Below are 26,648 nucleotides of genomic sequence, written 5' to 3' on the forward strand. Positions count from 1 at the left end.
AGTTCAAAAAAATATCTTCGTTGCAAGTGAAGAAGTATGCATCAAAGAATCGAGTGTCTGACCAGATGACGTACCGCAAGTACAAAGCTCATCGAGGGGACGGCGCGGCGGGTGACTGTATGCCGACCCCAAATCAGGAAGCGAATATTCGAACATTGAGATCCACGCTCCCGGTCGCTATAACGCATCTTATCCCGGCTTTAGCAGCTTCTTCCTCTTTCTTCTTGTTTATCCCGTTCACTGCGGCTCCGTTCGCTGCGTCTCCATTTGTGGGTACGTCCTTGACGACGTTTGGCGCCCATCGGATGCAGCTGACAAAGTGCGAATGTGCGTCCGAAACCGTCTTCACGCAACGACCTTCTTGCTTGAGGTCCCAGCAGCGTATCGTCTTGTCGTCGCTCACGGAAAGCAGATATTGCCCACCGGGGTGAAAGACAAGTCCGCGAACCCAATTATCGTGACCGGCAAGCGTCTTGATGAGTGTTCCTCGCCCGTCCCAGATTTTTATCGTCTTGTCTCGTGAGCCAGTGGCAACGAATTCGGCGGAGCTGCTGATTGGCGGTGGCTTCTTTATACCTGCGAGCGAGGTGAGATTCGCGTACGAGACCGGTGGTGCTATCGCAACGCATTCGATAACGTGTTCGTGGCCCAGAAATGTGCATTTCGCTTCGCCAGAGCTGGCATCCCACAGACGCGCGGTTTGATCAGTACCCGCGGAGAGTAGCCATCGCCCATCGAAACTTGGAGCGACATCTCGCACCCAGTCTGCGTGCCCTCGTATGGTCTTGACACAGTATCCTGTTGTGACATCCCATATTCTTAAGGTCTTGTCTCGTGATGCCGAAACGAGCAGGTTGCCGGACGAAGGTGAGCCTGCGGCCCCGCTAGGAATGAATCGGATGGCGGAAACAGAGTGATCGTGTCCCGGAAGTGTGCGAATGTTCTTGTATTCGTCGGACGGATCCCAGAGTTTTATGGTCAGGTCGCTGGAGCAAGACGCAAGCAGCGTTCCTCCCCTCGGCCCGCCGAAATCTACATCTAGCACGCCTTTCGTATGTCCCTTTACCGTCCGTTCGAGCTCGCCCATTTCCCAGTCCCATATCTTGATAGTGGTGTCCTCCGAGCCAGAAGCGAGAGAAGAGAAGATAGGGTGGAAGGCAACACAGGTTATCGGCGAGCGATGTGACTGAAGAGTATGGCGCGCCGGCGCCCGAGGTAGCCAGCTCGTTGGATCTTGGTTCTTGCGGAGGAGCGAGGTGGGCGTTGTGGAGTCTAGTTCGCCCTGGAGGCTGGTATTTCGCTGTTCAAGCTCCAGCACCTATTTGTTTCAGCAATGGATCCTGTGTTTAGTGAAAAGGGCTACCGACCTTCTTCTGCAGCCGCACTACGCTGGTCCATTTCTTCTCCAGCAGCCCCTCGTACTTCTTCCGGGTGGCATCGTCGAAGCTAGCTGATATGTTCGCCTCCGCCCGAAACGCTTCCGCTGTTTTGGAGGCGCCTATCACGCCCAAGTATGCCACTATGGCCTTGTTCCTGCGCGCATCATGTGAGTGACATGCCCGCAATCTCAGTTGGCTGTGCACTCACAGTTCCTCGGCTTGCCGATCTGTCAATATCGCACTCATGGCGGACGCAATCGGGCGCTCAGGGCGGATCGCCGCTAACGGCGACCATACACTATAAAGGCGGGCCCGACGACGAGAGCGTTATCTGTGGTGTTTTGGAGCTTTATGAAGTCTTGGCGGGGGAGAAGTGCGGTGAGAGCATGCAGCGACGGTGGAGCGCAGGCGGCGGGCTTCGAAGCGAGCGGAAGGCGTAACTGGTGTAACAGTAAGTAGGTTGCCCTTATGGTGGCGCGACGGGTGTGTGGAGCTTTTGATAACCGTGGAGCATGGATGTGGTGTCTTAGGCGGTGGTGGGCGATGATGCGCACCTATTCGGTTGCTGGGCGACGCCGCAGCCCAACATTGGGACAACGAACTTTTGCTTCACCAGCCACTACACTCGCACTACACACTACAGACCTCACCACCACGAGCTCGCTATTTTAGCCGCGTTCAATACCGCATCTAACGCGCACCGCCATTGTTTATCAAGTGCAACCAGCCCCACTATACAGTAAGCCACCGTTGCGCCTGCCCTTTTCCCCGCGGTCTTGTTTTTCCCAGACACGCTACACGCGCTACTCCAAGTCTATCTAGGCTGCGCAATCGCACGGCATCGCGTAGAGCCTCACGTTGCTCGCGATCGTGTCTTGCACTCCTCAGACAAACAAACCTCATCTTGCTCGGGCCACACAACTGATTCGTCCGCCTGACAGCGCACAAACACCCCACCTTGAGACCATCCACGCATCGCCATGGCAGAGGCCGAGGAGGATTTCAGCAAGCTTCCGCTTCCCGATCGCTTCGTACATAAGAACTGGAAAGTCAGAAAAGAAGGCTACGAAGCCGCGACTAAAGAGTTCGACCTCGCCGCCAGCGAATCAGACCCTGTCGTTCGTCAGTTCATACAAGATGCAAGCATTTGGAAGGGAGTAGTTGGCGACTCAAACGTGGCCGCACAACAGGAAGGTCTCAAAGCGCTATGCTCCTTCCTCCAAATATCAGGCGCTGCCGGTTGTCAGAGGTAAACGTTCTGTTGCGCGATCCGGCTTGCCATGCATTAACACATTGTCGCAGGACACGGCAAATCACCGTTGCGACAATCGCTGAAAAGGGGCTACCCTCGACAAGACCCGCCGCGAAACAAAATGCGCTCGAAGCGCTGATGCTGTACATTGAAACGGACAAGCCGGACCCGGTCATCGAAGAATTGCTTCCTATACTATCCCACAAGGTGCCGAAAACCATTGTGGCAACGCTAGACGCCCTCACACAGATATACCACGCATACGGCTGCAAAACTGTCGAGCCGAAGCCAGTCCTGAAGTTACTCCCTAAGATCTACGGACATGCAGACAAGAACGTCCGAGCTAAGGCGCAAGAGCTGACTGTCGAATTCTACCGATGGCTAAAAGATGCTATGAAGCCCCTGTTCTGGGGTGATCTGAAGCCTGTACAGCAACAAGATCTAGACAAATTGTTCGAGAAAGTGAAAGATGAGCCGCCGCCAAAGCAGGAGCGACTACTGCGTTCACAACAAGCCGCGAAGGAAGCAGCGGCAGCCGCGCCGGGTGGTGGCGAGGAGGAAGTCGAGGAAGAGGAAGAAGCAGCCATTGATTTGGAACCAGAGTATGAGGCTGTCAACGTCATCGCAAAGATCCCAGCGGACTACAGTGAACGAATGGCTTCATCCAAATGGAAAGATAGGAAAGAGGCTCTCGATGACTTGCACAAAGTTCTTGACGTTCCTAGGATTGCTGACGGACCATTTGACGAGCTCGTCCGCACATTCGCGAAATCTATGAAAGATGCCAACATCATGGTCGTGATCACAGCCGCCAACTGCGCTGAACTTTTAGCTAAGGGCTTGAAGAGGGGTTTTGCCAAATATCGATCTACAATCATGAACCCAATGATGGAGCGTTTAAAAGAGAAGAAACAAACTGTTGCCGATGCCCTTGGAAACGCCTTGGATGCAGTGTTCGCCTCTTCTTCCTTGTCGGAATGTCTGGAGGAAGTTGTGGAATTTCTGAAGCACAAGAACCCTCAGGTCAAGCTCGAGTCGACACGATTCCTGGTACGATGCCTGAAGAGCATTAGGGAGGCCCCTTCACAAGCCGAGGTCAAGACCATTGCAGAAGCAGCAACAAAACTACTGACTGAATCGCAAGCTGTTCAAAGAGATGCTGGAGCCGAGGTTTTCGGTACTTTGTGGAAGATCATGGGCGATCGCATGATGAATGCTCATCTCGATGGCCTTGACGACATACGAAAGGCTAAGATCAAGGAGTTTCACGATGCAGCCGAAGTTAAAGCGAAATACAAGCCGAAAGCAGCGCCCCCTCCGAAGCCTGCTGCAGCCCCCGCTGGTAAAAAGCCTCTAGGAAAGCGACCAGGCGGTGTCAAGAAACCTGCACCAGCGGCTGCTGCCGCCCCTCCACCACCTGCCGAGGAGCCAACAGCACCCCTGGCACCTAAGCCCACCTCCCGACCTGGTGCTTCAAAGCTTGGAGCGCCTAAGTCTGGACTTGCAGCCCCTTCACGTCTGGGTGGATTGAAGAAGCCTGGTGCTGCCGCTGCAGCTTCTCCACGGAAAGTGGCATCGCCACCTCCGGAAGAAGAAGCACCACCACCTGCGCAGCCTAAGTTTGGTCTCGGCGCCGGACGAGGACTAGCTGGTCGACCATTAGGAAAACCACAGGCAGAGCCTGCTCCTGTAGCTGCTCCAGCTCCAGCTGGTGTCAGTCTCGTAGAACGTGCCGAGCTTGACGAACTTCGAGCAGAGGTTGAGAGGCTCAGGCGGCAGAATGAAGATCTACGCAGTGATAGGACGAAGCTCACTTCTCAGGTCCACGAATTGCAAAATCAGAACGCTCAGCTGATCGAAGACCACACCCGAGACGTACTTTCCATCAAAGCAAAAGAAACGCAGCTTGTCCGCGCCCGTGCGGACCTAGACACCGAGCAGCAAACTGCACAGAACCAACTCCGAGAAATCGACCGCCTGAAGCGTGAGCTTAGTAGACAAGTACGCGCAACATCACCACCTCCGAGAGACCTCTCCGATCAAATATACACCGACACCAACGGTGGCGGTGTCGGTGTCGGTCGATTCGGCGACTCTGGATACGGTAGCCAAGGTCTTTACGGCAGGAGAGATCGCTTTGCGAACGGGCCAGCAAGTCCAGGCGACGGTAAGGAAAATTCTGACCGTCCTGGCAGTGGTCTGAGCGATAAGCTGAGTCCCATCCGTGCAGAATCAGACGTACGGTCAGGAAAGTCATCGCTATCTTCGCGCGGCGGAGGTCGCATTAGTCCTGCGGATGCACCCACTAGTCGCATAGGAGGTGGAGGAGCTGCTGGTGCGGAGAGCTGGAAGCGTGCTGCGGAGGTGACGCAGAATTTGAAGCAGAGGATTGAGATGATGAAGGTGAGATAGACGCTGCTCCTCAGCGATTCAGAACTGTTACTAACAAGTTTGTCAGGCTAAACAAGGCATTGGGAGACCGCCACAGTGATGCGTTTTCAACATCACATCACTTTCTGTATACGCGATTTGTTTGCTTCCTTCTGGTTACGACCAAGGCTCTTTCTGCATCGTTTAATGTGCATTTTATGGCGTTAGTGGCTCCTGACTGGGCTTGCGGAGCTTTGGCTCTGTTCGGATAGGGTTGGGGGTAGGTAATGAGGTATCGGTAGGACAGGGTCGGTCATAAATGCTGGTTTAGGATTGTTCGGGTCTGCATTGCGTTTTCGCTGTGTCTGCATGAGTATGAGATTCCCCTTGACGCCTTGCTGGCGTAGTATCATCTAATCGGTATGGTGTTTTTGGTTCTGTACTTGCGCGGTCCCAATCTTTGAAAGTTATCCTTTCGTAATCATAATTAGGAGTCCCATATGCACCGACAGCTTCAGTAACGGATAGTCAAACTCATAAGTTCGTATGCTTCCTACGGCATCGTTAGGCATTCAGCTGTTTCCCCTTCATCTGGATCTACAGCAAAGCTGTCCCATCCATCGTTCTCCAACAAAGTGTAAATACGCGGAACCAACAGCGACGCCCCTACAAACGTCATGTCCTCATCTTCGTTCTTAGACACCAGCATCAGAAAACCCTCGCCCCACGAGTCAAATTCTTCAGCAGGCGGCCCCTCCAGCACACCATCAACATGAATTTTCTCAACCATAACGCAGGCGTGGAATCGTGGTGTGCCCATCCAATCATCTTCTGAGGCGTGGGCTGTAGTCCATTCAAGAAATCGGCTAAAAGGTGCACATGATCAGCTCCCTAGATCCAGTCTGCCAGCAATGTTGCGAAACGATTTCAGTTGCTTACGCTCGTACATCCTCCTCCAGTGCTCCCTCCAACGTTGGATCTTCTTGTACACTCCAATCCAAGCGATCGAACAATTCGCCGTTGCCTTCTTCTTCGAGGTTGAGCCGCACGCGTTTGTTCATATGGACCATGAACCTCTCCCATGCCGCATCATCTTCGTAAGTGCAGCGATAAATAACGAAACCCCATTTTCGGCTTAGGTCTCCTGCGAGGGTTCGACGGACGTTGTCGAGGCCATCTAGGGGCGCCATGTTGGGTGGTTATAGGGCAACGAGTATTGCGAGAAAAAAGGGTGGTACGTTCAGAAATGTTCGCTGACTCGCCGTTGACTGATCTATTTTTCGAGGGTGTAGGTTCCTTATTGATGACGACGGTGTTCGGCGGCCAATTGTGGTTTCCCATGGGGCGGAATACAAGGCAGCGGGGCTGAAAGAGTACCAGTATAGCGCTAGCCTATAAAAGCACTACCGTACCACAAAAGTCATCCCCGAGCGGATCTCAATGAGTTTCTTTTCCGGGAGCTGTGTTTACGCCTCCTTTGTGCATCCGTCTTACACTAGAATTGGCACTCATCACAGTGCAGCTGCGGGGCTGTCCGCAAGTCGTACGTTGTTGCTGATGCAATGCTTGCAAGCTGATCTCGGATTTTCGCATAGTATCTTCAGGGTTTCAGCCGCAAGATGGGAGCGGGTAAGTGCGGTAATATCTGAAAGAGCTGTGCTACCGGAGATGTGGAATACTGTCTTAGCAATGCTCAATATGTTCGCAAAAAAAGGCAAATGTTTTACTTATCCTTCTCCAAGTAGAGTATCATGTACCAACAGCTTTGCGAAGGCGTATTGCCGACGGACATCAAGATCAAAACACTTCCCTCCGTTGGAAGTAGAGTTCATTTTCGGAACACCGACAATAATGCCAACACTCAGCTCACATGTGCATCCTCAGATGTCTTCGTGTCCGCAAACATGGACCATACGTATCTTATAAGAATCTATGAATCGTAAACGGCAGAAACCATCTGATTTTATTCGGTTTAAACATCAGCTTTAATCACTCCTTTACTTTTACCTTTCGCTCCTACCGATTCTTTGGTGTAACTTCTCGCAACTACGCAGGTTATTCGTCGTTGCTGCTACATCCTGATCCAGAGCCATGCACACTTTATCCTTTCGTGACTTTTTGTTTCTTTTGGGCTTTGCTTCAGCCCTTGTGCATGCTGTTGTTCTTCCGCGTGTGGCGTATGTTAATTCGTGTCTTCTTCTGCATTTATACGCTGACCAATGATCCAGTCCCGAAAGTCTTTCCTTGGATGATCCCGCTTCCACCGTCCACGTAGGTGAATATGTATCCCTTGAAAATCGCCAGCCCGGAAGATCAAGAACGGGACCAAGGCCAGCTTCAGTTCAGAAGAGGCCAAAATCCAGGCCTAAGCCTAAGCCTAAGCCCAAGCCCAAGCCCATGCCTGCAAGACCGAAGCCCAGACCAACATTGAAGCCGAAGCCCAAACCAACTCCATCGAAGCCGAAACCAGAACCTACAGTTAGCAAGTCGGCGTCAAAGCACACTGCAACGCCAACTCAAGCCAAAAACAAATGGCCAATGATACGGGTCCCATACCAGACAACGGCATTCGATGTCTGTGGTCTCTTCGTGGAATGTGGAGAAGAAAATGAGGCACTCGCAGTTCGCGATGTCAACGTAGAAGCCATGGCTATGATAACAGAAGCCCCAATGGCAACCCCAACAGCGTCACCAAGCGATCCCAATGGTCACGAGCACCAGAATGAAAAGCGAGATATCCGCACGTATCCAGTAACATTTGCGAAAGGGAATGTCTTCACCATGACGAACCTCGATTATCCTTCTGCACCACAACTGTTTAACTCTCCAGCTGTAGACAGGAATGTCTTCACTTACAAGTCAAATAAAATGGAAGATGCAGCGGTGAAGAACATCAAACGCATACCCACTGCGCAGGAAATGGTCGATTATGTTACCGAGCATATTGTTGAGGTGAGTCCGGTTCGACTTTTGAAGACTGCGTTGGGAAGATGGAGGCAGATATACGGAGCTGACAAGATGAAATAGCTACAATCGATTGCGTTGTTCATAAAAGATGTTACGAGCAAAGACAAGTCTCTTGTTACATTTTTCAAGAACCGTTGGCACAAGGCATTACCCGCAAACACAGTCACTTCGCGGCCGCACAAACCGCACTACTATACGGAAGGAATGACAACTCGGAATTCCTTGAACGATCTGTAAGTGAGCACAGGATACGAATTAGGCGCTTCTTTTGTCGAAATGGTTCAGCCTTTCGTATTCACTATCTGCCTGAGAGATCTGATTAAGATGCCTCTCCCATGTATAGGAAATACACTAACTTTATGCCCACACTTTGTAGAATTTTCGAAGCTCTAGGTTCCGATAATAATCTCCACGACTTCGTCATGTGCGAGGACTCCATCAACAGCTTCAAAATGCGTATGTGGAAGGGCGAAGCCCCTATGGCGCTGACGACATACAACGACGCGGTAACAGCCGCTATGAAGGGTCAACTACCATCATCAGCCTACATGAGTGCACTTAGGGGAGTACGTGCTCATCCCTATACCTCATATCTCCCTCTTTAACCACACACAACTCCAACAAACAAGCTAACGTACCCTTCCTACAGGTCGTGGCAGTCTATCGCTACATGTCCGATCCTCAAGTCAAGTCCCGCATGAATGAGGCCATTACAAATGTCGAAATCGAGCTTCAGAACGTTCAACATCTTACGGGCACAAACCTACAGACCAATCTCGCTAAAGCCTGGCGCACTTACATGCGCGATCGAGTTGCTGATATCGGAACAGACGGCAAGAAATGGCTCCAAGCACGCATCGATCACACCAGGCCTCAGGTCGTTGCCACTTTAACAAAATACCAAGGGATGCTCAAGAATCTGAAGCACAAAGAGACCACAGGTACACAGGCACAGATCAATCGCTACGCCGCACAGCAAAACCAGGAAAAAACCCGTCTGACTCGTGAGATTGCCCAAGCACAAAGCGATGTGACCCGCCAAGAAGGGCACATCGTGACCGTCCGCGGCCAAGTCGCAGCGCTCACCGCGCAGATCCGGCCGGCAACCGGCACGCGAGAAAAGCAGCTGAAGGCGGATCGCCAACGAAAGCGCAACGAGCTGTTACGCGAGAAAACCAAGTTGGTGCGCTTGAAGAAAGCGCTCGGAAAGGTCACGCGGGAACGTGACGAGCTGTACAGCAACAGTGTCCAGCAGATCGTCGACAATTTGCAGAAAGACCAGAAGCTTTTGAACATATACGAGAGGGCAATTGCAAGGTTGAGCATGCCGGTCGTACATTCTGGGAGTACGGATGATGTACCAGGAAATCTCTTACATGGACGTCCATGATTTACTAGGCCCTTGATCTTAATATGGAGTTAAGTAGAACAAGGTTAACCACCCTACCAATATATAGAAGGCATTGTATTATAGGATAGCTGTGAATATAGCTGTCGCGTGTTAATCACGCAAGGCTTGAAGACCTGCTACAAATTCATATTTCAGAAATCTGGCAGCATAGCGCCTCATCGGGTCGATTTAATGTTCAAACTTGAGAGAATACTAACATAGGTACAAAACCAGTTCCAAGATCACTCTGAGCGCGGCAAGGCACAAGGACACTGTGCGAATCAGAAAAATCAATCCATTCAGATGGGATGATCCTGTATTTCGATCCTATGGGTGGAAGGAGTGTCTGGGGGGTAGTAGAGCTGGAAGAATTATAACCGGTATGACTATCTCCTGTTAACTCGAGGGGATGGTAGATTGTTGGCCCAGAATAGAGGTGAGACCAACGGTTCGTGACCTTGAAAGTGTACTAAAGCTTGACACACACCCTAGGTAAGTTCCTGCAAGTATTTCTGGTGTTCATTCCCATGCCTATATACCTAATTATGTAGAGCTAGGGCCCTTTATGCAAGCAAGGAACATTGTGGGATAGCGAAATCGGACTCTTAATGTACAGGTCTAATGCAAAGGCATAGGCAAGCAAGGCTCACATTTGGGGCGACATCCACAGGGACTTTTTATGCTCTAGTTCGTGCGGGCATCACTGGTGATTCATTAGAAAGATTCATTGATAGGTATATCGGGTGCCTATGCCTCTATTCATCTCTGTCTGTGATGAGCGCCGTTGCACTTGCTCAGTGTTCTTCTTCAAGTGCAACTGGTCCTGTATGTTCCTCCTCTCTCAAGATAGCAGCCCTTGAAACTTCGAAGTGTAATGGCAGAGCTAGAGGTACTTTTTGAAATTGTGTGATGGTGCGGCGTACGCTGTGATCGGAAACACCTGACTGGCGGGCACCGTGGGCAAGTAGCATTACTGCAGACTTGTGAGAGGGCACGGATGTCGACCATGCAAATCTAGCGAGTTCTCGTGGTGACCACGATCCATTCGCGCGGAAGAAATTCATATGTTCTAATCTCCGGATTAGTGCTTGGATAAACTTTGTCAAGTAATCGAGTCACAGACTTCGCGGCCAGACCGGTCGCCTGTGGAGGTTTGCGCTTGCCTAGAGAATAATTGAAGATCCTGGCGGCATAGTCGAGGGCACTGAATCCTTGCCTGTCAACGATACCAATCTCCACACCTAGCGAGATCGCCAAGGAGACTAATTCTGGCCTGGCTCTTTTTGTAACCAAGTGGAGGATAGTTTCACCAGTCCGTGTGCGAGCATGTATATTTGCGCCCATGGCAACAAGCTGGCTGACATTGGAGACCACGATCGAGTCTCTTGTCCCCTCTCTGAATGCGCGATCCAGGTAGCCCGTCAGTGGAGTCAGGCCAAAGCAGTCATAAGCATTCCAGTCATTCCGGTGACTTCCGGGGCCAAGTTGAGTCTGATAAACAAACGGCATCATCCAACCGGTGTGGTTATAGTGGAATGGATTTGCTCCATCTTGGTTCTCGCCCACGAGCAGCCTATGCTTTTCGATGCCAGATGACGATGGCCTGGAAGGTAGAGAGTTCCACAGCCCGCTTTTGAATGGTGGCTGGAAGTATTGCAATGTCGCTTCGTCGAAGTGTTCGAAATCTGGGTGAAGAGATAGATAGTCTATGAGAAAACAACCTGAAGCATCTCTCAACCTAGAAAGACTCTGTATCCGATGCGCCCACGCTTCACTTCTCACGATGCTCGCCAGCAACCAGTTGATGTTGAAGGCAGGACAAGCGCAGATGTAAGTAAGAAAGCTTCGCCCTTCATGATCGATATGTTCGAAATTGAAATTCTCCCCCTCCAAATACGCAAAAAGACAGTCCAGGCTGGACAGATGAGGTGCACCGCTCAATTGCCCAAGACGACAGGTACACACGTGCGCCGGCGGGCGTGTTGAGTGCGTACATGCGCAGGACATTCCTTCAAACCCTGAAGGATAGAGGTGAAACATGAAGTTCTGGCCGTCCCTATCGATTTGGTGGATTGTGGTAGCCGAGAGTTCAGCAAGAGTGCGGACTAGACCTGCACAAGCGCCTGAATAAGCAATGAAACACAAGGTCTCATGGTCAATGACCTGAGAGTCGATTTGAGCCAGTTCGAGGGATTGAGGGTGCTTCCGTTCCAGCACTAGGTCGCGTATTTGTCGGTGCATGCAAGTCGAATTTATCGAGCAGCATCGATTGATCAATGCATTATTGATCACGGCGAGTTTATCGTCATGTTCGTCTATCGTCAGCCGCGCTCGAGCTGTATAGTCCGGTGGATAACATTGCTTGGAAATTTGCGGGATGAAGGGAACTGAGTCGTGACTCATCGTGGAAAGGGTACTCGTGGAATATTTCCTTCGCAACATACTCATCACGTCTGATGCTAGTGAAGAGCTATAGCTGTTCTTCCTCAGTATGCTTTTCAGCCGCGATCTCACACTAGATCGCGACATGATGGACAGATCGTCCTCGCTGCGGCCACATGCAGGATTGCTCGTCGAGCAGGCATGCTTTTCATCATCCGAGACTGTGACCTGTGTACAGATATCCGGACATGGCATAGATGGCTCGCTAGCATTGCCTTCATCTAAGGTGGTCGGGTAGGCATTCGATGCACCTTCATCTTCGTTCGTCAGGCATATAGGTGTTGTGGATTGGAGGGTCCGTAAAGTGGAAGCATCCCAAGCCAGCTCAGGAGGATGATACTCTAGGGACGAGCCAGTTGCTGGCTTCCCGAATGAAGCCGTTTCTGGACGAAAGGCTTGTTCAGATCTCCGAGGTTTTGATGCGCGGGTTTTCCGTCTGGTAGACCTGAAGAATGCGAGACGGCTTCGTGTTTGCGACTGGGTACGAGGACACTCACTATCATGTGTCAGCAAAGTTCTTCGAAATTGAGTCATAATTGAGAGCTGAGAGTTTAGCACTGCCTGATAGCGTTCTGCGCGTTCCGAAATCACAGATATGCAAAAACCTCTCCTAAACAACTTCCATTGCCGACTTACTGGCGATACGAATCGGACAGAGTGTCAGTCAAGATTTGTTGTGCTCGTCGTGGCCTGACTGGGTTAGACAACCGATTAGCCACGATGTGCGTACTCTACTGACCTTGCACAGAAGCTGCCCTGATTGAGAACATTCAATAGCTCTACGATTGTCTCGACGCGTAAACCACATAGGCGAAGAACAGTAAGCCGCTTCTGCCATGGATTCGACCATGCTGCAGGCCTCCCTTTCCGTCTCTTGATAAGTTGTCCATTTTGCACCGTCCTCTTCTCCACTCTGAACGGGGATGGCATCGTGATTGATGATGGGAATTATCTTTGACCATGTTCTTATACCACTCACGTCGGAGTTGTTCTGTGCATGGACAGCGCAGGGACCACAAGCTGATTTCGCGTAGGTCAGTCGGCGCAAAAAATAACGGGTTGGCATTGGCTGGACTTTTTGCGGTGGCGTTTCATCTCTGCAGGAATTGGGGGCGGACGAGCAGCATCGACATGGAACGGGCAGAAACGAAATAACTGTAAGCCTATAAGATCAAGCGGGGAAGCGGCTACGCACCGAATAAGTAATGAGCGCTGCGCTCTCAAGCAATTTCAGGTTCAGTGCATGTACAGAGGCAGATAGAGAACTCACCGGTGATGGAGCGTGGTTCACAGAATAAGTGCGAACGCAAGAATTGTTGTCACATTGTAGGTAAAATGTATCTTTGTGGTCTTGCTTATAATGCCTTATGATGCCACTCTTAAACAGATCAAGCATCGAGATCGATAACTAGCACATACAATGAGCGAGAATACTGGTACAACCTCTCGACACGTTCAACGATAACCTCTGACTGATATCTGATGCGCAGAATCCACGACCGCTATTTCCCTTGTTTCCAGCGTCATGCAGGCCATTCTTCAGCTGATCATCCTGGTTACATTCCTCTGTAGCCGTCGCCGTAACGTCGGCAGAGAGGATGGTGTAAGAGTCGACCTTTACTTAGAATCATTTTGCTGACGAGATTGCAGTAGACTTTTGCGTTGGAGGCTGAAATTGGGAACAGATGCAGGGGGAACACTGGGGGAGGATACGATATGTCCTACTAAGGCAATCCGGCTAGCCTTAAGGTTTTCATCTTCGGTCAACATGACAATTTCGTGACCTCGAATATGTAGATGAGAAGGTGCTAGATACCGTGGTCAAGATCTTGCCTATAGAAAGCCATGCTTCAGACCGTCAATGGTGAACTATTACATTGCCGCGTCCCCCTGCACAGGATTTTGCGTACAGGTGATCAAATAGAAGAAAATATGAGTCGAAACTCGCTTTTCCGTGCATCTAGAAGCTGAATTCCACGGCAGCGACATCATGTGTAATGGTATACAACTCTTCTGGTGTTGCCGCGGGAATGGTCCGCTGGCAAACGTGGACTAACCGAGGCCAAGCGATGGGCATGTCTCGGAGCGGCCGCGGAAGCATCCGCACGACATGTTTTGCAACAACGTCGTCACCCGCATCTTTTCCGTTGCTGTGGCGCACCGCTTTCCATGATGCACGTGGTGATTGGGCGGACCACTCCGGCGACTCCTTTGCAGCAGTGATGTATGCCCGCATGCCAGACAGTGTTCACCTGGCTTCAGTCGGCGGCGCTGTCGAACAAAGGATGCGCAGCCGCCGGCAATTGACTCGTCTATCGCAAATGAGGACAAGACATCTCAAACGGCATCCGGAACGGCCGCCCAGCGTGAATTCTGAGGCATTTGCTGGGCGAGTCAGCTTTCGAGGCTCAAACTAGCCACAGGGCACTAGGCCCGAATCGTCCGGCTGTGAGCGCATGCCTGTGTCCTCCTGGCCTTTTGCACAGCTTTCACCACAAGACTCCCCAGTCCTTCCCCATCCGCCGTTTGGATGTCCTCCATTTCTGCGCCTTCTTATCTCTCCTAATACTCCACAATGCTGCGCACATCGTTGCGGTGTACCCGCCAGCTCCAGAGCTGTGCGCCGCGAGCAAGCCTCTACACAGCTTCCGCATCGCCGGCGAGAACAGCTATTGCCGCAAGTCGCAGGCCGCTTGCGCTCTCCCAGCAGAAGCGGAGATATGCCGTCTCTGTAGAGGACACTAACAAGGGCGTTGTGCGTGTTTCTATGTTTCTATCCGTCGTGGCAAACTCTTCGAGGACACTGCTAACAAAGCTTGCTGCAGGACCCCAACGACTCGTTCCTCCAGGGAAACACTGCCAACTATGTCGACGAGATGTACATGCAGTGGAAACGTGATCCGTCGTCGGTGCACTACTCATGGCAGGTCTACTTCCGCAACATGGAATCTGGCGAAATGCCCGTCTCTCAAGCCTTCCAGCCGCCGCCGACCATCATGGCGACGCCCTCCATGCACGGCGGCCTGGGACCTGATCTGGGGGGAGGAAGACCAGGATTGGGCATGACCGTGGGCGAAGGCTCCGACGTCATGAACCACTTGAAAGTGCAGCTGCTTGTCCGCGCATACCAGGCCCGTGGCCACCACAAGGCGAAGATTGATCCGCTGGGCATCCGCTCCGAAGCACACGCCTTTGGCTACGCAAAGCCCCGCGAGCTTGAGCTGTCGCATTACAACTTCTCTGAGAAGGACCTGGACCAGGAATTCGAGCTTGGTCCAGGTATCTTGCCTCGTTTCAAGTCGGAGAGCCGGAAGAAGATGAAGCTTAGGGAAATCATCGACGCTTGCGAGCGCCTGTACTGCGGCTCGTACGGTGTCGAGTACATTCACATCCCGGACAGGGAACAGTGCGACTGGCTCCGTGAACGCATCGAGATCCCCCAGCCCTACAAGTACTCCGTCGACGAGAAGCGCCGCATCCTGGACCGCCTCATCTGGGGCACCAACTTCGAGGCCTTCCTCGCCACAAAGTACCCTAACGACAAGCGATTTGGTCTGGAGGGTGGAGAGAGCTTGATTCCCGGAATGAAGGCTCTCATTGACCGCAGTGTCGATTACGGTGTGAAGGACATTGTGATTGGTATGCCGCATCGCGGACGTCTTAACGTGCTCAGCAACGTCGTCAGGAAGCCCAACGAGTCCATCTTCAGCGAGTTCGCCGGTACCACGGAGCCGAGCGACGAGGGTTCTGGCGACGTCAAGTACCACTTGGGTATGAACTTCGAGCGTCCTACACCCTCCGGCAAGCGCGTACAGCTTTCCCTCGTCGCCAACCCGTCGCATTTGGAAGCCGAGGACCCTGTCGTGCTCGGAAAGACTCGTGCTATCCTGCACTACAACAATGACGAGAAGGACGCACGCACGGCTATGGGTGTCCTCCTCCACGGAGACGCTGCCTTTGCCGGTCAGGGTATAGTGTACGAGACCATGGGTTTCCACTCGTTGCCAAGCTATCACACCGGAGGAACTATCCACCTGATCGTGAACAACCAGATCGGTTTCACCACTGACCCCCGTTTCTCTCGATCGACCCCGTACTGCTCCGACATTGCCAAGGCAATTGACGCCCCTGTATTCCACGTTAATGGCGACGATGTAGAGGCGTTCAATTTTGTTTGCCAGCTTGCAGCTGACTTCCGTGCCGAGTTCAAGAAGGATGTTGTCATTGACATGGTCTGCTACCGAAAGCAGGGTCACAATGAGACTGACCAGCCGTTCTTCACCCAGCCGCTCATGTACAAGAAGATCTCCGAGCAGGCTCCCACGCTCGACATCTACACCAAGAAGTTGTTGGAGGAAAAGACCTTCACTAAGGAGGACATTGATGAGCACAAGGCCTGGGTCTGGGGTATGCTCGAGGAGAGCTTCAACCGCAGCAAGGACTACCAGCCAAACTCCAAAGAGTGGCTGACTTCCGCCTGGAACGGTTTCAAGTCGCCCAAGGAGCTCGCGACCGAAGTCCTACCGCATCTTCCCACCGCTCTTGAAGAATCCAAGCTGAAGCACGTTGCCGAGGTGATTGGTAATGCTCCGGAGGACTTCACGGTGCACCGCAACCTGAAGCGTATCCTTGCTGGCCGCACCAAGACCGTCACCGAAGGCAAGAACATTGACATGGCAACTGCCGAAGCTTTGGCTTTCGGCACTCTCTGCCAGGAGGGCCACCACGTCCGTGTCTCTGGACAAGATGTCGAGCGTGGTACTTTCTCGCAGCGTCACGCAGTTCTTCACGACCAGGAGACTGAGAAGACCTACACACCACTGCAGCATGTGAGCGAAGATCAAGCCACCTTCACCATCTCGAACTCTTCATTGAGCGAGTACGGAGTGTAAGTTCAGTGCCCTAAAGCCATATCGTCGAACGCTAACGTTTTCCAGCCTCGGGTTTGAATATGGTTACTCACTATCATCGCCCAACGCGCTTGTTATGTGGGAAGCCCAGTTCGGTGACTTCGCCAACACCGCTCAGGTCATCATCGATCAGTTCATTGCGTCTGGCGAAGTGAAGTGGCTTCAACGTTCCGGTCTCGTTCTTAGCTTGCCTCACGGCTATGATGGACAGGGCCCTGAGCACTCTTCTGGACGCATGGAACGTTACCTCCTTCTTGTCAACGAGGACCCGCGCATCTTCCCGTCTCCCGAGAAGCTTGAACGCCAGCACCAAGACTGCAACATGCAGATTGCTTACTTGACCAAGCCATCTAACATGTTCCACATCCTCCGACGACAGATGAACCGCCAGTTCCGCAAGCCTCTCATTTTGTTCTTCTCAAAATCTCTCCTCCGCCACCCGCTTGCCCGCTCATCGATTGAGGAGTTCACTGGTGACTCTCACTTCGAATGGATCATCCGCGACCCCGCCCACGAGAGCGGCGACATCGATTCCGCCGAGGAGATCAAGCGTGTCATCCTGTGCACGGGTCAGGTCTACGCTGCGCTCGTCAAGGAGCGTGAGGCCCGTGGTCTCAAGGATGTCGCTATCACGCGCATTGAGCAGCTCAACCCCTTCCCTTGGCAACAACTCAAGGAGAATCTCGACTCGTACCCCAACGCGCAGAACATCATCTACTGCCAGGAAGAGCCGCTGAACGCAGGTGCATGGAGCTTCACGCAGCCCCGCATCGAGACGCTGCTCAACCAGACGGAGCACCACAACCGCAGGCACGTCATGTATGCCGGTCGCAACCCGAGCGCGTCGGTGGCTACTGGTCTGAAGGCCAGCCACAAGAAGGAGGAGCAAGATCTGCTTGAGCAGGCTTTCACGGTCAAGCAGGACAAGCTCAAGGGCGAGTAAGCGTCGGTGGTATATAGGATGAGATGCGCTACGGCTGTTGGGCGGAGAGCTTGATGTACGATTTTCATCTTATTTTTCTGTTTGCATTAGTGTCGCCGTATTCCCCGTGGTCTTTTGGAGGACGCGCGAGCTCCGTAATCAGGGGTACATCAAGGTTTCTTCAGTTGTACATTTGCATGGGCTGGAGTGTGTATGTATAGGATGGGATTGGGATGGGTGTTTCAGTTTGTACTACAATATAGTATAGTTTGGTATAAAAGTTGCTTTTTTGTAGTCTTCTTGCATGTAGAGGGATCGTGTGTTGGGTGTCGTCGAATCATACGCACTGTATTCGGCATTATGCAAGTCTGGAGCGTAAGCATAATTCTCCTACAACATGCTGGGGCTTTTTGTTCGTTCGATATCAGATAGCAACGTCGTTGCTCGGGTGAAGGTATGCCGAGCATGTTCTCGCCCTAGGTATAGTTTTCAGCCTCCCAGGGCTTTGGTCATGCAGTCGGATGAACCATTTGCGCAAATAATTATTCCGGTCCGACGCCGTATCGTGCGATGCGCTGCCTGATGGTTTAGGCTCGCTCACTATACCAAAGCCAGCACGAATGGGCGTTCAGAAGCTAGGAAGAGCAGCAGAGAAGACGAATACAAGTCATAGGAAGCTGTTGAATTCTTAGCCATCCCCGGGACGAGGTGCCGAGAGTATCGCGAACGCAGCCGTGGAATATGCAAGTAGAGCATCAAATCCGCGGGTCGGAACATGTCGGAATGCGGGTGCCCCTGCCTCCAGGAAAAGGCGCCCCGCTTTCGTGTGATGCCCCTCCATCGTCATCGTGGGGACGTCTTGACGAGCACAACAAAGGCTGCCGGCAGCTCCCACGCCCGCAATGAGCCTTTTGCCGTCCCATTTCAGCTCAAACTCATACAAACCAATCTCATGCGAGTTATATACATCGGCAGTGAAACCGGAAAAGGTGCGCGTGACGCCCAAACCGCGAGCCGAGGGCAGCGGAACCACTTGTCGCGACAAACAGCGCCTCCACCCGACCGACACGCATGCCGTAACTACCCACCTTTGGGCCCAGAATTTAGCTTTAGGGGCCCTCTGTGACTTCCACGTCGATCTGCTGTGATCACGATCTTTCTTTCACGCACTGAATTCTCTTCACTTTCCCATTGCACTTTTGCCTTGCTACTTCACGACCTTTACGACATCCTCTGGACTTTTGTATTGATTGACACGCTTGACACGCGACTGATACCATCTTCACAATGAGCGGACAGGAGAAGCAGAATGGCGGTGCCGTGGGAGAAGCGATTAATACTGATATCATCACCCTGACGCGGTTTTTGACCGAAGAGCAGACGAAGCACAAGGAGGCGACGGGAGACTTCACGTAGGCGCTTCCAACGTAGGAGGGATCGCGGTCGCTAACCTGCGAATAGATTACTCTGCCACGCCCTGCAGTTCGCATTTAAGAGCATATCATACTACATCCGACGCTCCACCTTGATCAACGTAGGCCGAAGCTTTCAGATCATGATAGTAGCAAATGGCTGACATTTTCCTTCCCAGCTCACCGGTCTCGCTGGTGCCTCCAACGCCACTGGCGACGACCAGAAGAAGCTCGACGTAATTGGCAATGACCTGTTCATCTCTGCAATGCGCTCATGCGGTCGCGTGCGCCTCCTCGTCTCGGAAGAAGAGGAAGAATGCATCACCTTCGACGAGTTCCCCACCGCCCGCTACGCCGTCGCGTGCGACCCCATCGACGGATCCTCTAACCTCGACGCCGGCGTCTCCGTCGGCACCATCTTCTCCGTTTACAAGCTCGAGGAGGGCTCAAAAGGCACGAAAGAGGACCTCCTCCTCCCCGGCACCGAGATGGTCGCCTCAGGCTTTACCATGTACGGCGCCTCCGCGCAGCTCGTCATTACCATGAAGGGCGGCGGCGTCAATGGCTTCACGCTCGACAACAACTTCGGCGAGTTCATCCTCACACACCCGAACATGCGGATTCCTAAGAAGCGCGCTATTTACTCCGTCAACGAGGGTAATTCGCTGTACTGGGAGGAGCCGGTAAAGGAGTACATCAATGGGCTCAAGTTCCCGACTGAGGAGGGCGGAAAGCCGTACAGCGCGAGGTACATCGGGTCCATGGTGGCTGATGCGTACCGAACGCTGCTTTACGGCGGTATCTTCGCATACCCCTCGGATAAGAAGTCGCCCAAGGGAAAGCTAAGAATTCTGTACGAGTGCGCACCCATGGCTATGGTTTTCGAGAATGGTAAGTCATTTTAGTTCCCAAAGCAGGGTGAAAGCTAATGAAACACAGCCGGTGGTCTCGCAGTCAACAGCAAGATGGAGCGCATGATGGAGGTTATCCCAGAGCACATCCACGACCGGAGCGGTATTTTCATGGGCAGCGAGCAGGAGGTCCAGCGCGTCATTGACGTGCACCAGAAGCACCAGAAGCAGAAGTAGAGTATTCGGAAGGAAAATGTTCATTTAGCAGGCAGCGCAAACGGCGGACAGGCGTTAGCAGGCGGCGGGGAGCCAAACCTCCACACGATGTGACACGAAGATAACCACGCATGACTAGTATATAAACAAGACCTGTATTGCCAGGGAAATTGAGACGGCGTTTACACCACCTTATTCGAGACTGGTGCAGCTGACAATCATGTATAGTTGTACGGCTCCTACAGTGCAGCATGATCATGATGGCCTTGTGTCTGCTGTCGCGCACATATTCATGCATGGTCGCCGCCCGGCTGATACTTCAAATCGAAGCAGTTTCCAAGCCTGGCTTGGTGGGAAACGACCTCTCACGTCCTGCGTGATCATCACCTTGTAATTTACCTATGTCATCTAGTGCTCTCGTGCGCTCCAGGGAGCAGTGCGACGTCTACCAACCACAGTTTGGCATGGCGTATAAAGAGTACCGCATAAGTTGAAATGGGGCTTTGGTCCAAAGAGAGATCGCATGCTCCAGTGCTACCTGCACATTCACTTCGGGACGATTACCATCCTGTTAGCGGAGCATGGCTTATCGAGTATGGACCTTGCGTCGGACAAGGCTGCCGCGCACCAGCTTCATCTTCGAGAAAGGTTGGAGGATACTCGCGGGGTGAGCGAGAAGATCAGCGGCAGCTTGACGGTGCAAGCCTCGGTCGTAGCAAACACCCAGGATATGCTTGCGCGGCTGTTTGAAATGAAGTGGGGAGTTCAGGACCCATGGAGGTCTCTCGGAGATGGTTGCCCACGTATCGTAGGTGCCTAATCCAGCGGTCTGTACTTGACGTGTTGACAAGGATCCAGAGTGTCTACCTGCAAACGTACGCTTTCATACTTGAGATTAAGAGCTCCCACAGGACGCGACACACGGTGGTCATTCTTCCAGGTTCCGTTAGCTATGGAAGATGCTAGGTACCAAGTTCCCAGTACCGTCCGAGTACGACTTCGATCTTCTGGACGCGGTCATCAAGCATAAATTTAAAACTGGGCCTGGTTCTTTAGACGTTTAGGCCGGCAACTACAGTACTTCATGACGAAGGACAGCAATACTGTACTCTCGACGACTTCCCTGTTGCTCCCAGGAACAGCCATTAAATGGCTATCATTGAGTTCATCCAACATTGACAGACGAGGCCTGCCCTATACCGGGGTGCGGCTCCACGAAGACTGCCGGGTCTCTTGGTGGTGGTAGAACTTGGTACGTGCTGTCCACATTATCCATGGGTTTATTTGACTATACCAAGCTGTAAATGCAATGTGTGCTTCACACCAACTACCAAGAAACGAAGATCTCTCGACGATCTCCTATTCACAGTATCCACGCTATCAGAACCGGCAAACGCAGATCGGCCTGCAGACACTAGGAAAGCTAACAAACGAGCTGAACTTGCGCCTGTCGAGGAAGACGTGGGTATGTTCAGGAATGGAAGATCGTCTGATGACGAGCCGACGGACGGGCCCGATTCTCTAGAGATTTCTACCCCCCGTGGCCAGACTTCCCTGATCGCACACGAGTACACCGCAACCGCAATCCACACCCCAGCAGCTCCCCGAACCCCGCCCTAAAGAGGCCACGATTCGATCCCCGGAACCAGATATTGCTGAAAATTCGGGATCTAGAACCATAGTTGTCGACTGTGTACACAGCTACGCGGACAAGGTCGAGTGCCGATTCTCAGCCCAACCAACCATCTACAAGCAACTCATTCAGATCCTCCAGGTTTACCGGCGGGAATGCACGCCAATACAGGACATGCGCGTCCAAATGGAGAACTTGCTCAAGTCAGCTCCCGATCTAGTGAAAAGATTCATGGAGTCTACGCCCAAGGCACAAGCTGCTCGAATGACATCCACTGACGCCGATAAGGGAGCGAGAAGGAAGAAGAGAAGACCTTGAGGTCTTGTTCCGAACAGTCATGTGGTATCCGGAGTGCGTACTTGAAGGCAGCAAGCATCTTGACAGTATAAAGTTACTTTTTATTTCATTTATAGTCGTTTGCGAAAAGAATGCCCCCACCCGACTATAGTACAGATCCTCAACTTTTATCAGTTGTATGATACATTCGCTTTACTACTGGCTAGATCTTGTTGAATACTACCTAGATCTTGTTGAATACTACCTAGATCTTGTTGAATACTACCTAGATCTTATTAACTAGCTAGATCTACTTATAGCAGACGTCGAAACAGACCACCAAGCCATCAAAATACGTGTACTACCGCATTTTAACTAACAGTCAAGTAGATATATACTACAGGTAATACAATCAATCAAAATAGGGAGCTGTACTATGTATGGTAGGGTGGGGGCTTTCTTTTCGCAAAGCACTGATATACCCCATCAGCTCAACTACTCCGAAATCTGAAATCTCACAGATAATTGTCCTCCACTCCAGCAGCGAGCAGTGCAAACCTTCCGCGATTTCGAAACGCTCTAAAAAGATCAACCAACAGTATGCCCAAGAGCAAGAGCGTAGTATTCTCGTCATATAGCCTGATCCCCAGCCATCAGCAATCCAGAAAAACACCTTTCCCTGGCCTATAAATAGCTAAGCTGAGCATGCCTTCATGATTCTCCACCGACCAGACGCTACAAATTGAACTTTACACTGATTCCCAGGGAGAAATATCCAGAAAAAAAAATCGCGGAGAACGGAGTCATGATACCTAACCCTAAAACCATCCCGACACATCGTGTTTTCCATCACGCAGCCGGGGGGAACAGCACAAACAAACAAGCAAAGCACACCATGAAATCATAAACATCTGTTCAGACTGACTAACCATCTACATGTCGGGAAAAAAAGCCTCATGAATCCCTCATAGCACACCACGCTCAGCGGAGATCGCGATCGCCGCCTCCTTGCTATCCATCGCTCTCATCCATCCAAACACTACCCACCACATCCCCTTTCAAATCCATATCCGTCTTTATCCACCATAACACAGTCCCGATCCGCCATTATACTCTTTGCTCGCATACGAGGGGCCAGATAACACGTCAGGCCACTGAAGTATCAAGTCTGCAGCTGAGAAAAATCCGCATTGATCCACCACCCACATCCATTCCACTCGTGATTGTCGTCGCAGACTGAAGAGTCTATAGTACATGTACCATGTAATGTAAAGAAGGCGAGCACCCACCGCCCAACGAACGGGAGGGCAGTCGTATAGAAAAAGAAAAAGGAACACCGTCAGCCGTAGCAGACTAAGCAGTCTAGCAAATGAACAGGCGACGACGGGAGCTCCCAAGAAAGGAAAAGACCGAACGCAAGTCGAGTCGTAGAGAAACTTTTGGAGTCATAACCGAGCCGCCGTGCAAGAGGGAGAATCGTAAGCCGTGCGCCGTTCGCCGAAGAGTCATCGAACCGTCATCATCAGGGTGCCGAGAAAGCGATTCTCGGGTCGAGAGTCCTACTCAGCGCCTAGAAGACTTTAGCTATCTAAGCTTTGTCTTCTTTGGCCTCCTCCTTGGGGGCTTCCTTCTCTCCCTCACCCTCTTTGTTCTTGACATATTCATCGTAAACGTTCATCGCCTCGTCTACCTTGGCCCTGAGAGCACCCTCGTCGGAGGTACTAGTGTCGTTAGCATGATTGTAATGGATCTGGTGTGACGAAGGTATCACTTACAGGTTGATCAACTCAGAGTTGTCCATCTCGAGAAGCATACCGGTGATCTTGCCGGCCAGGTCGGGCTGCATCTCGTGGATCTTGGGGTAAAGAGCCTCACCGAGCATCTGCTTCTGCTGACCTGCAGGAGCAGCGTTCAGAGCGGCAAGGTCGACACCAGGGGCGCGACCGCCCTGAGGGAAGTTGGCGGGCGGCTGAGCGGGACGACCTCCTGGTCCGCCACGGCCAGCTCCACCTTGGGGAGGGAAAGCGTTGCCGCCGCGGATGCCAGGAACCTGGCCGGGCATGCCGGGGATGGGAGCCATAGGACCACGGGCACCGGCACCACGGCCTCCGCCCATAGCAGCCTGCTGGGCAGCCTGAGCGAGCTGGATGTACTGAGGGTTCATGTAGGGAGCCGGGAAGGCGCCGGGAGCCATGCCAGGGGGCATATACATGGGCGGCATCTGGGGAACGTTAGGTCCACCACGTCCACCCTGCTGGCCGGGGATACCGCCAGGGAAACCAGCACCACGGCCGCCCTGCTGCGCGGGGATGCCACCAGGGAAGGGCTGTCCACGGCCAGGAGGGAACATCATCGGCTGCTGACCAGGAGCCATGAACATGGGCTGCATGCCACCGAACTGCTGCTGCTGCTGTTGCTGCATGCGGAGCTGATTGCGGGCCTGGATAGTGGCCTCAAGCTGGTTCTTGCGGACATCCTTGCGCTGAGCGAGAGCGACGTAGAGAGGCTTGCCGCCAATCATCTTCTGGTTCATGTCGGAGACAGCCTTGGTGGCCTCATCGGGGTTGCTGAAGCAGACGAAACCGAAGCCCTTGCTCTTGCCAAGAATCTTCTTCTCGCCCTTGATGGTGACCTTGTCGTTCTCCTTGGTCTCCTTGGACTCCTCGTCGCCAGAGGCCTCCTTCTTCTCCTCTTCAGCTTCCTTGTTCTCCTCCTTGTCCTCATCAGCGGGAGTCTCCTCGGAGCCATCAGCAGGAAGGGTGTCGCGCATAACCTTCGCGGAGGTGATGGTACCGAAGGGAGAGAACATATCACGGAGCTTCTCGTCATCAACATCGTCGTCGAGGTTCTTGATATACAGGTTGACGCCCTGGTACTTGGACTGCTTCTCGAGACGAGCGGCCTCGTACTGCTTGCGGAGCTCTTCCTCACGCTCGTGCTTCTTCTGAGCGCGTCCAACGTACAGCTTCTGACCGTGAAACTCAGTATCGTTCAACGCATCAACGGCGGTGGCAGCAGCCTCGTGCTTCACGAAGTTGACAAAGCCAAAGCCGCGGCTTTTGCCCTGGTCGTCGCGCGCAAGGGAAGCGGATGTGATGTCGCCGTGCTTCTCGAACAACTCGCGGAACTGCTCGTCGGTGACGTCGAGGTCGACGTTCTTGACGTAGACGTTGGTGAAGTTGGCCTTCATCTCCTCGAACTTGCTCATGCGCTCCTTCTTGGGGATGTGGTGGCCGACGAACACCTTCTTCTCGTTCAGCAACATGCCGTTGACGTGCTTGATGGCGTTGTTGGCAGCCTCGGCGGTCTCGTAGTGGACGAAACCATAGCCCTTGGAGTTGCCCATCTCATCCTGCGCGACTTTGCAGCTCAGGATGTTGCCGAAGGCGGCGAAGGTGTCGTGCAAAGCCTTGTTGTCGATGGCGTGGTCGAGGTTCTTGATGAAGACGTTGCCCTGGCCGGTCTTGCGCAGAGCGGGGTCGCGCTGCGACCACATGATGCGGCATGGCTTGCCCTTGATGACGGTGTAGTTCAGCTCCTCGAGAGCCTTCTCGCCGTCCTCCGAGCTGTTGTAGTTAACATAGGCGTATCCGAGCGAGCGGCGGGTGACGGCGTCACGGCAGACACGGATGGACGCAACCTGGCCGATGGACGAGAACAGCTCGAACAGCATGGCCTCGGTGACAGCAGGGTCAAGCTCTCCCACGTAGAGCGAGGCGGAGTTGGGGTGGGCCGTGGTGGCAGAGGCGGGGGTCGCGACGGCATCGTTGGCGGCAGCAACGTTGGTGTTGACCGAGGTGCCGTTGGCAGCGTCCGGGGCGCCGTCCTGGACGGGCGAGGTAGAGGGGGCGGCTTCAGCAGACATATTGGCTATCTGGCGCGGTTGTCAGTGGGCGGTTCGAATTTTTGCGTGCAGGCGCAGGGTGCGGCGTGGAGCGCGCTCGCTAGAAAAAAAAGTTTTGGCGCGAGTACTCACCTCGAAGGAAAGCTAACGAAAGCTGCTGCGAAGATACTTTTGTGTATGAAATACTCGTAACTCTACAGGAGAACGAGCAGGCAGGCGTGCTAGGTGTCCTTCTACTCGGAGGGGTGTAGGGTTGAAGGAGAGAAAGGCGGTGGGGGCAAGCGACCGACTGACGAGGGGGATGGGTTGGCGGAGGTCGTCAAGACTGATTTTTTTGTGGTTTTCTGGATTTTTTTGTGGCTTTTCTGTGTTATGAGATGTTCCGCAGAGGAACAACGTGGGCGAAGAGCTGTCGAGTGCGGGTGTTGAGAGCGTTTGGGTCTACGAGAGGGCAGGCGTTGCCTTTATGAAAAGGTGGTGCGCGCTTGCCGCCAAGACGCTAACGAGGACAGTACCATCGCTGGTGAATGAATTCTTTCTGCGCCGGGTCCAAAGGCATGCAGTGGCGACGAGCTGCCATCGCCTGGGTGGAAGTGGTAACAGAAGTTTATTGTATGTGTGACCAGCGCCCTTGCCGGCTTGACCCGGCTGCAGTTACAATAAGACAATGCGGCAGGCGCAATGTCTTCCAGCTGCACTCACATGCCTATCCACATACAACGACTACACTTGACAATAGGATAGCGCATGCACCATCACGTTCACAATCACTCCAGAGACCTAT

General features: G+C 52.7%; 6 protein-coding genes across 6 annotated transcripts; 4 read left to right on the plus strand and 2 right to left on the minus strand.

Moving 5' to 3' along the window:
- Window positions 1-133: 133 nt before the first annotated feature.
- LIS1 (Lissencephaly-1) lies at window positions 134-1,625 on the minus strand (the record flags this gene model as incomplete). The annotated part of the gene is made up of 3 exons (XM_056208974.1): window positions 134-1,318; window positions 1,368-1,533; window positions 1,588-1,625. 3 exons carry the CDS (start codon window positions 1,623-1,625, stop codon window positions 134-136), a joined length of 1,389 nt encoding a protein of 462 aa, XP_056075796.1.
- A 734-nt stretch (window positions 1,626-2,359) lies between these two features.
- N0V89_000150 (uncharacterized protein) lies at window positions 2,360-5,122 on the plus strand (the record flags this gene model as incomplete). The annotated part of the gene is made up of 3 exons (XM_056208975.1): window positions 2,360-2,628; window positions 2,682-5,034; window positions 5,090-5,122. The coding sequence occupies 3 exons, from the start codon at window positions 2,360-2,362 to the stop codon at window positions 5,120-5,122; spliced, it is 2,655 nt and encodes an 884-aa protein (XP_056075797.1).
- A 2,276-nt stretch (window positions 5,123-7,398) lies between these two features.
- On the plus strand, window positions 7,399-9,358 carry N0V89_000151 (uncharacterized protein; the record flags this gene model as incomplete). Its single annotated transcript, XM_056208976.1, has 4 exons — window positions 7,399-7,953; window positions 8,029-8,201; window positions 8,345-8,534; window positions 8,618-9,358. 4 exons carry the CDS (start codon window positions 7,399-7,401, stop codon window positions 9,356-9,358), a joined length of 1,659 nt encoding a protein of 552 aa, XP_056075798.1.
- A 5,017-nt stretch (window positions 9,359-14,375) lies between these two features.
- On the plus strand, window positions 14,376-17,653 carry KGD1 (2-oxoglutarate dehydrogenase E1 component; the record flags this gene model as incomplete). The annotated part of the gene is made up of 3 exons (XM_056208977.1): window positions 14,376-14,555; window positions 14,626-16,688; window positions 16,738-17,653. The coding sequence occupies 3 exons, from the start codon at window positions 14,376-14,378 to the stop codon at window positions 17,651-17,653; spliced, it is 3,159 nt and encodes a 1,052-aa protein (XP_056075799.1).
- Window positions 17,654-18,919: 1,266 nt separating this feature from the next.
- FBP1 (Fructose-1,6-bisphosphatase) lies at window positions 18,920-20,132 on the plus strand (the record flags this gene model as incomplete). The annotated part of the gene is made up of 4 exons (XM_056208978.1): window positions 18,920-19,044; window positions 19,094-19,166; window positions 19,224-19,935; window positions 19,984-20,132. The coding sequence occupies 4 exons, from the start codon at window positions 18,920-18,922 to the stop codon at window positions 20,130-20,132; spliced, it is 1,059 nt and encodes a 352-aa protein (XP_056075800.1).
- Window positions 20,133-23,608: 3,476 nt separating this feature from the next.
- On the minus strand, window positions 23,609-25,885 carry PAB1 (Protein phosphatase PP2A regulatory subunit B; the record flags this gene model as incomplete). The annotated part of the gene is made up of 2 exons (XM_056208979.1): window positions 23,609-23,741; window positions 23,796-25,885. The coding sequence occupies 2 exons, from the start codon at window positions 25,883-25,885 to the stop codon at window positions 23,609-23,611; spliced, it is 2,223 nt and encodes a 740-aa protein (XP_056075801.1).
- Between the last annotated feature and the right edge of the window lie 763 nt (window positions 25,886-26,648).

The sequence above is a fragment of the Didymosphaeria variabile genome, assembly GCF_027946475.1.
Source record: "Didymosphaeria variabile strain IMI 356815 chromosome Unknown scaffold_1, whole genome shotgun sequence".
NCBI classification, from domain to species: domain Eukaryota; kingdom Fungi; phylum Ascomycota; class Dothideomycetes; order Pleosporales; family Didymosphaeriaceae; genus Didymosphaeria; species Didymosphaeria variabile.